This window comes from Rhinoraja longicauda, chromosome 19, assembly GCF_053455715.1.
Source record: "Rhinoraja longicauda isolate Sanriku21f chromosome 19, sRhiLon1.1, whole genome shotgun sequence".
Taxonomy (NCBI): domain Eukaryota; kingdom Metazoa; phylum Chordata; class Chondrichthyes; order Rajiformes; family Arhynchobatidae; genus Rhinoraja; species Rhinoraja longicauda.
The window spans coordinates 14047637-14058268 of record NC_135971.1 but is presented as its reverse complement, the minus strand read 5'-3'; the positions used below and the strand labels follow the sequence as shown (position 1 = coordinate 14058268).

The window sequence follows — 10632 nt, the reverse complement described above, 5'->3', positions numbered from 1 at the left end:
GATGGTATCCGCGGGCTTGGAATGGACTTTGGTCACTCACGTTTTCTCTGAAACGGAGACAGAGACTGCGAGAAAGCGAAGGGAAGCGTGGCGGAATTTGGGGATTAAATTGGAGCCGTTCAGTGCCGACCTGTTGCCCACCGGGGTTCTGCCCCACAGCCCCTGAGCCCAGCTCCTACCGCCGGTCCCGGGACCTGACCCTTTTACACACCCGGAGCGGAACCGGAGCAGATTGTCAGCCACTGGTCTTTATGCCGAATCTCGAAGAAAGGATAAAGTTTCTCCGTGAATTTATTCCCAGTGAAGGTGTGGAGATGGGACTTGGTGCCCGCGTCATAAAATGAAACTGTCCCGGACTCGTAACTGAGATAAACTCCCACCCTCTTGGGGATGGGACGGGCGGGGAGAGGGGATGGAGGGGAGGTGAATGCTTCAAACCCGTCATCCCACCGCCAGATGCACCAGACTCCAGTCTCCGGGGTCAGTGTGACCGGTCTCTTCCTCTCCACAGATTCTGCGGCGACTCCCAGACTCCAGTACTGACTCCCCGCCATCTCTACCTCCCAGTAATGTCTCCCCGATGTGAATCCCTCCGATCCCAGCACACACGCCTGGACTGTAAACCTCTTCCCGGTGTCAGGGAGACTCCTCCGGGTCCCCGTCACTCTCACCCTCTTCCGATCCTCAGACACCTCGAGCAGCGGACTCGCTGTTTCCACATCCAGGGTGACGGAGACTAGGGTAGAAGCAGAAAATCAGAGAGTCCTCGGGGGTCGGGGGGAGACTCGGGCAGCGCGGCGCCGGGACCGGGGGAGAGGCCGCTCAGGCTCAGGCAGGCGGACAACTGAAACCTTTCCCGGGGTTACACCCACGACAACATCGGATGGACATCAGACACCTCTCCCGGTTGGAGAGGGGAATTTCATGGGCATTGGGGAACGGGAGGGGCGGCGCCGTTAAATTCGGGCGGAAATTTCAAGGGGGGGTGGGTGTGGGAGGTGACGAGTGCGGACAATGAGGATGGACGAGAGATTGCGGTTGTCGTTGACAAATGAGGAGGTGTATTCAGAAGCTCGGGATCTTTCTTCACAAAGAAGCATTCCGATATCCTGCCGCTAGATGGTGGTGGTGGGCGGGGGAGGGGTGGGGCTGGTGGGCGGGCAAGGGGGCGGGGGAGGTGGCGGGGAGAGGAGAAAGATTGTTAGAAGTGGCGATTGATGCGAGTGGTAATTAGAGGTGGCTAAAGAAGAGGTAGACTTGTGGTTGAGTTACCATGATCATACTGAACGAGGGCGGACATGAGGGGACAGGTAACCTGCTCCTGTTTTCTTGAGAGGCGGTGAGACAGAGGGAGGGGCGCGCCTGTCGGTTGTGTTCAGGGATCTCACATCTCCAGCTGCCTGTGTGAAAGCGAAGCTTCCCAGCAGTTGGGTTTGCTACTGGAATAAAACGTCAAATCCCCTTCAGCCCATAATTGCACACAATCTCTGCATCAACACGTTACTCAGATGTGTCTGATAAATGAGGAGAAATAAATCTGCCAGGTTGATTTAACAGAATGAATTTCAGATGCATGTTCAGTAAAGGGGCGGAATGTGCTGAAGTAATTAACATAGGCTCAGTCAGCACCTCTGCAAAACATGAATGCGTTTTGTTTCAAAGTTAGTCACAAAATGCTGGAGTAACTCAGCGGGACAGGCAGCATCTCTGGAGAGAAGGAATAGGTGACGTTTCGCGTCGAGACCCTTCTTCAAACCGAAGTCAGGGGAGAGGGTGTTTCCGGGGTAAGGAAATGTAAGGTGTGAAAACGAGACAAAGGGGATGGAGATAAAGGAAAACGTAGAATTGTTATTCACACAATGCTGGAGTAACTCAGCAGGTCAGGCAGCATCTCGGGAGAGAAGGAATGGGTGACGTTTCGGGTCGAGACCCTTCTTCAGACTGATGTCAGGGGGCGGGACAAAGGAAGGATATAGGTGGAGACAGGAAGACAGGGAGATCTGGGAAGGAGGAGGGGACGGGATGTGCAGGGGAACTATCTAAACTTGGAGAAGTCGATGCTCATACCACTGGGCTGCAAACTGCCCAGGCGAAATATGAGGTGCTGTTAGCTGGGAGAAGGTAACAACAAAGCAAACAGAGATAAAATGTAATCGGAGACAGTCAAACTGGTCGGAGAACTGCGAAGGGGAAGGACGTAGAGAGAGTGAAAAGAAGGGTTACTTGAATTAGAGAAGTCGATGTTTATACCGCTGGGGTGTAAGCTGCTCAAACGAAATATGACGTGTTGTTCCTCCAATTTGTGCTGCGCCTCACTCTGATAATGGAGGAGGCCCAGGACAGAAAGGTCAGATCGAGAATGGGAGGGAAAGTTAAAATGCTGAGCAACCGGGAGATCAGGTAAGTTTAGGCGGACTGAGCGGAGGTGTTCAGCGAAACGATTGCCGAGCCTGCACTTGGCCTCGCCGATATACAAGAGTCCACACCTAATCCAGCTGATACAGTAGATGAGGTTGGAGGAGGTGCGAGTGAACCTCTGCCTCACCAGAAAATACTGTCAGGGTCTTTGGACGGAGTGGGAGGGGGGAGGAAAAGTGACAGGTGTTTCGTCTCCTGCGCTTGCAGGGGGAAGTACCTGGAGAGGGGGTAGTTTGGGTGGGAAGGGACGAGTACACTAGGGAGTTGCGGAGGGAACGGTTTGTGGAAAGCGGAAAGGGGTGGAGATGGGAAGTTGTGGCCAGTGGTGGGATTCCATCTCCACCCATCGCAAGTGAGAGGCGGATACCAGCGAGAGGATTGTTTTGATAGGACAATAATTGGATTAATGCCAGAGATGAAAAGACAGAAGGTGTGAGACAAGGATGGCGGGGGGGATGGGGGGGGGGTGGGGGAGGGTGGGAGGGGGGAGGTCGAGAAGCTGCAGGAGGAGGGGGTGGGGGACCGAGGGAAAAGATGTGCGTATCCGTGTGTGTGTGTGGAGGGGGGAGAGGAGGATTATGGTAGTTGAAAAAATCAAAGATATCTATATTTTTACCGTGAGGTTGTAAGCAACTCCGCTTCATGGCATCAGATATTTCTCTTAACATTGTGCTAAACACAAAGGGGTGGGAGAACGTTTCAAAGACCGGGGCAGCAGCTGTCACTGACAATGATTCGGTGTCAACACTCGCACTGCAAATAGTAAACACATGGTTGTAAATGGAGCATGTATTTTTGTGTTACATTACACATCCACACGGAGTTTCAGTCAAGAGCATGTCCTACCTGCTCTCCCGACCAGCTTCATCCTGCAATAAATAAAACACAAGTCTGAATTCATTGAGATACAAGAAATGCAAAATGCCGGGTTATCCATATACTAAAACTCACGTTTGTTTGTTTGTTTGTTTGTTTGTTCCAGAACTACAGCCAAAACGGTACACGATAGCGCGACAATTTTAGGCCCACCTGACGCACCGTCATCCAGTTGGTGCTAATGGAAGGAGTTTCACTGAAATCGATGTTATATTTTTAAACATACTCGCATTTTAAAGTTTAAATCTATCTCCTAGGGAGGGAGGGGGGGCGAGGGACGGAGGGAGGGGGAGGAGGGAGGATAAGCGGGTTGAGGTTGGTGGAGTGGGAGGAGGGAAGCGGGGGGTGGGGGAGGGATGGGGAGAGGGAGGGGAGGGGTGATGGGGAGGAGAGGGGGAGGGAGGGGGAGGGGAGCGGGAGAAGGGAGGGGGGAGGAGTGGGTGCTGCACCAATGCAGGAGAGGTTTGGGCCCAACGGGTCCACTTGGTCTAGTATATATATAAAACACAATGTGCTGGAACACGGCGTGTTAGGCAGCATTTCTCGAGGATGTGGATTGGCTTCGGTTCGGACCCCTCCTGTACATCGCCGAGACCAAGCGTACACTAAACGACCCAGATCTGCGGAACATCCCGGTTGCTAAACATTTCAACTCCACTTTTCATTTCCATATTGTCCTTCCTGTCCTGTGCCTCCTCCATTGAGTGAGGTCACACTCAAAATGGAGGATCGGCACCTCTATTCCGCTCGGGTAGTTTACATCACAGCAGAATGCACATTAAAATCTTCAATTTTAGGTAACACCATCTTTACCCCCTGACCCCATTTCTTTCATGTGCCCAGCCAAATAAGCTTCCACTTTGCACTCTCCAGCTCTCTACCCCCTCCCCCCCAACCACTCCATCCACCTCAACCCTCCCCTGCTCCCCATCCACCCCCTCTCTCCCGCCCTAGGAGATGTGAACAACTTTAAAAATATAAGACCGATTTCAATGAAACTTCTTCCATTAGCACCAAAGGGACGACGGTGAGTAAGGTGGGCCTTAAATTGTCGCGCTATCCTGCACCGTTTTGGCTGCAGTTCAGGAACAAACAAACGAGAGTTTTATTATCTAGATTAAACATTGAAATATCAGATAATGATAAGAAATTGAATGGAAGATAAAATATCAGGTGATCTTTCAAAAGTTGCAAAAGAGATTCAGTCAAGATAATATATAACACTACCACAGGTGTGGTAATTTAATGGGAAGGTGGATAAAAGTGGATAACCGCGAGAGACGTGGGAACTGTGGGCATTGCTGGTATCTGTTGTGAGTAGGTGGGGAGGTTTGTGTAGAGAGGGGCGGAATTCTGTGTTGATTAGAAAAAGCTGAACTAAAAGCTGCGTTATTTCAGAGCAACGTCCCACCGTTTTGTTACTGTGCGTTTTCCTTTAAACGAACCTGTAATGTAGCGCCTCACCTTCAGAAATAGCACGCGCTCTTTTTGATCCATTCTTCGCTGTAACTCGTCGAGCTCCCGCTGTACATCATTTAAATTGTTTTGAATCACCGTCAGATTTATGTTCATTTGATTTACAAGCTTCTTCTTTTCTACCCGGAGATCTCTGAGTAAACGATTTTCTTTCTCGGAGAGAATCTGGTGCAGTTTCGCAAACCAGGAACTGAAGTAAGACTGAAGGTTGCGTGACTCTTCCTGTCAAGTGAAGGATGAAAATTAATATATCAAGTTGTGGTATTGTCTTGTTTTAAGACATGGACGGTGACCATTTCACTCAGCGATTTCATGGAGCACTGAAATAGGCCCTCGGTCAACCATGTCCAGGCTAGCCTTTGTACATGCCTGTCTTGGTCCAATTTACCTGCATTCCACTCTGCACGTTTTTGCCGTGGCAATTGAATAGCTTGTCGAGGTGATTTCTTATTTGTTGTGAGAGTAACACGATGATCCCATCAATCCCACTCTCCCAATTAAATGCCCTGCTGCCAATGCTGTTCTCGTGCCCATTAATTCCCACTTATTTGCCCACAACTACCTTTCACCAGGATAATATACAGTCGCCGATTGACCAGCTAACCAGCGTGTCTTTGGGATATGATAGGAATCTGACAGGGTCACAGGGAGACTGCGCGAAATGCACAAGTAGTCAAGTCATTGCCTGCCCAATCTCGCTCTGTAGCTCAGGTTCTCGAATCTGAGCTGCAGAGGGCTGGCCTATTGTTATTCGCATCACAGGTAAACAAGACCAGGAAATCGAAACTAGAAAGCCTCACCCGAACTCCAGATATCTTTAGTTTCTGTTGCTTCTCCATTTGCTGTATCTCTAATTTCTTTTTTGTGAGAGATTCGAAGGAAGTTTTCACCTGATTCTGGGATTTGCATTTAGAACAGAGAATAAAATGTCAGACAATAAACAAGGAATTAAAGGATGAAATGATCAATATCGGTTTGATTTTACCTTATAGATTTCTACAGCTTCTTCTATCAACATGAAGCTGTGGGACTTGTGTTCCCTCCCAGCTGCACAAATCACACAGATCACTTTCTTGTCCGTTTCACAAAACAGCTTCAGCTCTTCCTGATGTTCCTCGCAGTGAGGTTTACGTTCATTCTCTTGCCGATTCAGGCTCAGCCTTCGAGCTTTATCAGCCAGTCTCGCCAAGGTCCAACTAACCCTGAGCGTCCGCTCCTCAAACTCCTCTCGACATTCCGGGCAGGAGTTTCTCTCCTCCCTGTCCCACATCTTTGTGATACAGGAGCGGCAGAAGTTGTGTCCACACTCCAGTGACACCGGATCGATGTAGAAATCCAGGCAGATGGGACAAACTGCCTCCTCGGTCAAACTATCGACCGGGTCTTTCGCAGCCATTTTAACTCCGCAACTTTCTGGTTCAGTGTTTTCCACTGCGGGCGCTGCCGTCTCGGGGAATTAATGTTATTTGGCTGCAAGTGTTCAGTGTGACGGCGCCCTGGCCGCTTCCAACTAATCACACACGAGGGAGGGGTCAGTTAGACATCAATCATGCCTGAGTATGAACGACAGCGGAGAGAAGAGCCTGGGGTGGACTAAGCAAAGACAGAAAGTTGAAAAAAGTTACAGACGACTTTCGTGGGTGTTGCCAGGATTGAGGACCTGAGTTACAGGGAGAAGTTGGGCAGGCTCGGAGTTTATTCCTTGGGGCACAGGAGGCTGAGGGGTGATCTTAAACAGGTGTCTAATATGATTTGAGGAGTGGGTAGGGTGAATGCACAGTAAGGGAATCAAGAACCAGGGGTAGCTTTAATGTGGGAGGGACAGATTCCACGGGAGCCCAAGGGGCAATCTTTTCACACAGATGGTAGACAATAGACAATAGGTGCAGGAGTAGGCCATTCAGCCCTTCGAGCCAGCACCGCCATTCAATGCGATCATGGCTGATCACTCTCAATCAGTACCCCGTTCCTGCCTTCTCCCCATACCCCCTCACTCCGCTATCCTTAAGAGCTCTATCCAGCTCTCTCTTGAAAGCATCCAACGAACTGGCCTCCACTGCCTTCTGAGGCAGAGAATTCCACACCTTCACCACTCTCTGACTGAAAAAGTTCTTCCTCATCTCCGTTCTAAATGGCCTACCCCTTATTCTTAAACTGTGGCCCCTTGTTCTGGACTCCCCCAACATTGGGAACATGTTTCCTGCCTCTAATGTGTCCAATCCCCTAATTATCTTATATGTTTCAATAAGATCCCACCTCATCCTTCTAAATTCCAGTGCTTACAAGCCTAATTGCTCCAGCCTATCAACATACGACAGTCCCGCCATTCCGGGAATTAACCTAGTGAACCTACGCTGCACGCCCTCAATAGCAAAAATATCCTTCCTCAAATTTGGAGACCAAAACTGCACACAGTACTCCAGGTGCGGTCTCAGCTGGGCCCGGTACAACTGTAGAAGGACCTCTTTGCTCCTATACTCAACTCCTCTTGTTATGAAGGCCAACATTCCATTGGCTTTCTTCACTGCCTGCTGTACCTGCATGCTTCATTTCAGTGACTGATGCACTAGGACACCAAGATCTCGTTGAACATCCCCTCTTCCTAACTTGACACCATTCAGATAATAATCTGCCTTTCTATTCTTACTTCCAAAGTGAATAACCTCACACTTATCTACATTAAACTGCATCTGCCATGTATCCGCCCACTCACACAACCTGTCCAAGTCACCCTGCAGCCTTATTGCATCTTCCTCACAATTCACACTACCCCCCAGCTTAGTATCATCTGCAAATTTGCTAATGGTACTTTTAATCCCTTCATCTAAGTCGTAAATAGCTGGGGTCCCAGCACTGAACTTTGCTGTACCCCACTGGTCACTGCCTGCCATTCCGAAAGGGACCCATTGATCCCCACTCTTTGCTTTCTGTCTGTCAACCAATTTTCTATCCATGTCAGTACCCTACCCCCAATACCATGTGCTCTAATTTTTCCCACTAATCTCCTATGTGGAACCTTGTCGAAGGCTTTCTGAAAGTCGAGGTACACCACATCCACTGACTCTCCCCTGTCAATTTTCCTAGTTACATCCTCAAAAAATTCCAGTAGATTTGTCAAGCATGATTTCCCCTTCGTAAATCCATGCTGACTTGGAATGATCCTGTTACCGCTATCCAAATGCTCAGCAATTTCGTCTTTTATAATTGACTCCAGCATCTTCCCCACCACTGATGTCAGACTAACTGGTCTATAATTACCCGTTTTCTCTCTCCCTCCTTTCTTAAAAAGTGGGATAACATTTGCTATCCTCCAATCCACAGGAACTGATCCTGAATCTATAGAACATTGAAAAATGATCTCCAATGCTTCCACTATTTCTAGAGCCACCTCCTTAAGTACCCTGGGATGCAGACCATCAGGCCCTGGGGATTTATCATCCTTCAGTCCCATCAGTCTACCCAAAACCATTTCCTGCCTAATGTGGATTTCCTTCAGTTCCTCCATCACCCTAGGTTCTCCGGCCCCTAGAACATTTGGGAGATTGTGTGTATCTTCCTCAGTGAAGACAGATCCAAAGTAATGGTTTAACTCGTCTGCCATTTCTTTGTTCCCCATAATAAATTCCCCTGCTTCTGTCTTCAAGGGACCCACATTTGCCTTGACTAATTTTTCCTCTTCACGTACCTAAAAAAACTTTTGCTATCCTCCTTTATATTATTGGCTAGTTCACCCTCGTACCTCATCTTTTCTCCCCGTATTGCCTTTTTAGTTAACTTTTGTTGCTCTTTAAAAGAGTCCCAATCCTCTGTCTTCCCACTCTTCTTTGCGATGTTATACTTCCTCTCCTTAATTTTTATGCTGTCCTTCACTTCCCTTGTCAGCCACAGGTGTCTCTTACTCCCCTTAGAGTCTTTCCGCCTCTTTGGGAGATGCATGGAACACTCTGCCAGGGGAGGAAATTGAGGATAGTGCTACAACATCGTTTAAAAACGCATTTGAGCAGGTACAGGGATAGGAAAGGGTTAGAGCGAAATGGGCCAAACGCAAGCAGCTGGGTCGAAGGTAGATGGGGCATCTTGGTCGACATGAGCAAGTTGGGCTGAAAGACCTGCGCCCGTGCAGTTTGACTCGATAAATGGTCGGGGCGCGGTGCTAGCGAGGCCTCGGGTGTTGCGCCTGTTGGGGAGTGCATCCCGCCGCCAGCGTCTCCGTTCACAGCCCGGGATCAGGATGCACCGTGACTTCCACCCGGTCTCAGAGAGGCGTCGGCCAGAGGACTCGAAGGCCACCACCATGACGACTATCTTTAAGAAATTGGACAAAGGCACCTGCTGTCAACCACAGGGCAGGTGGTTCACGGGTTCCCCTCAACCACCACTTCCCTGTCACTGAAAACCTGCCATTGTTGAAGGTGTTGGAAATGCAATCGCCAAGTTGTAGAAAGGACATCTCAAAAACAATGTTCAAAATGTGAGATGCAAATGTGAGTGCTCACAATTACGATGCTCGAGACAATCTAGAGAAACAAGTATTTTATTTGCAAGTCTGCAGAGTTGGGTGCCTTCCCTCTCAAGACACACCGAGGTCGGGAAAATCCCTTCTTTTTATTCACTTCACTTTACAATTGTCACATCTTAAATTCCTCCTCTTCGGGCTCCTTCCAATCGGAGCACTGAGGTGCACAATGTACCGTCATCGCCCCTGTTGCCTCCCACATCATACATCGCATGTACATTTAAATGAGGCATCTTGTCATGCGGGGCGTTTTTGCAATATTCATTTATCTCATTAGGCATGCGCAGTACAGAGTAGTTCATGCCCTCTCCCCTAGTGCTATGGTCATCTTGCCCTCTCTCCTAGTTCTTTGGATATCTTGCCCTTATCCTCGGAATGTCACTATTTACTCTTTGGATATCTTGCCCTTATCCTTGGAACGTCACTAGTTCCTTGGATATCTTGCCCTCTCCTTGGAACGTCTCTAGTTCCTTGGATATCTTGCCCTTATCCTCGGAATGTCACTATTGCACTTATCCTTGGAACGTCACTAGTTCTTTGGATATCTTGCCCTTATCCTCGGAATGTCACTATTTACTCTTGCGGTTCTTAGTCAGGTCAGCTATTTCTCATGGTCCTTAGTTTAAATCAATTAACCCTTTTTACCTCTCTCTCACAATCCACCCTTTTGCTTATGCCACGCTACTTTGATTTATACTATTTCCTCCTTTTCTAGTGCTAACAGCTGAGTCTTTGCCTCTCTATATTCCTCCTGCTGGTTATACTGTACTCTACAGGCCATCATGGTGATGTCGTTCTTTGTCAGGGCTGTCTCTATCAATCGCTGAGACAACCCCCGTATGCAGGGAATGATACAACATCCGAATAGACACATCAACCCCATCACAACTACCACTGATGTTAGGGCTGATGTAAAGATGTGCTTCCATTTCCCAAACCAGGAGTCTAGAAACCCGGTCCAGGAGGTGTCTACCCCAGAGTTCTCGGCCAATTCGATAGACAGGGAGGTGAGACTTGCTAGGGCCCATGACACAGACCCATCAGGAGCAGTGTTGTTGGGGATGTAGGTGCAACATTGTTCCCCAAACATCACACACACCCCCCCTTTCTCAGCCAGGAGCATGTCCAAGGCTATGCGATTTTGCCAGGCCATTAGGCTGGTAGCTGTCAGTTGTTCCGCTAATCCTTCAACCGCATCTCGAGTGTAATTTATAAAGCGTTGTTGATTGTAGTATAGGTAGTTTATCCAGTCCACATTTTTATTAATTGTGGACCACCAGAAGAGTATGGACTCAAAGCCTGCAGCTATCTGGTTTTTGGCTTTGAATTCATCGGGTACCCCTCTT

The 10632-nt window shown here is 48.8% G+C and overlaps 1 protein-coding gene across 1 annotated transcript; it reads right to left on the bottom strand.

Moving 5' to 3' along the window:
- Positions 1–203: 203 nt before the first annotated feature.
- LOC144602697 (zinc-binding protein A33-like) lies at positions 204–6166 on the bottom strand. Its single transcript, XM_078415825.1, has 6 exons — positions 5756–6166; positions 5571–5666; positions 4759–4992; positions 3265–3287; positions 3035–3171; positions 204–736 (listed from the first exon to the last, which is right to left on the bottom strand). Exons 1-6 carry the CDS (start codon positions 6164–6166, stop codon positions 204–206), a joined length of 1434 nt encoding a protein of 477 aa, XP_078271951.1.
- Between the last annotated feature and the right edge of the window lie 4466 nt (positions 6167–10632).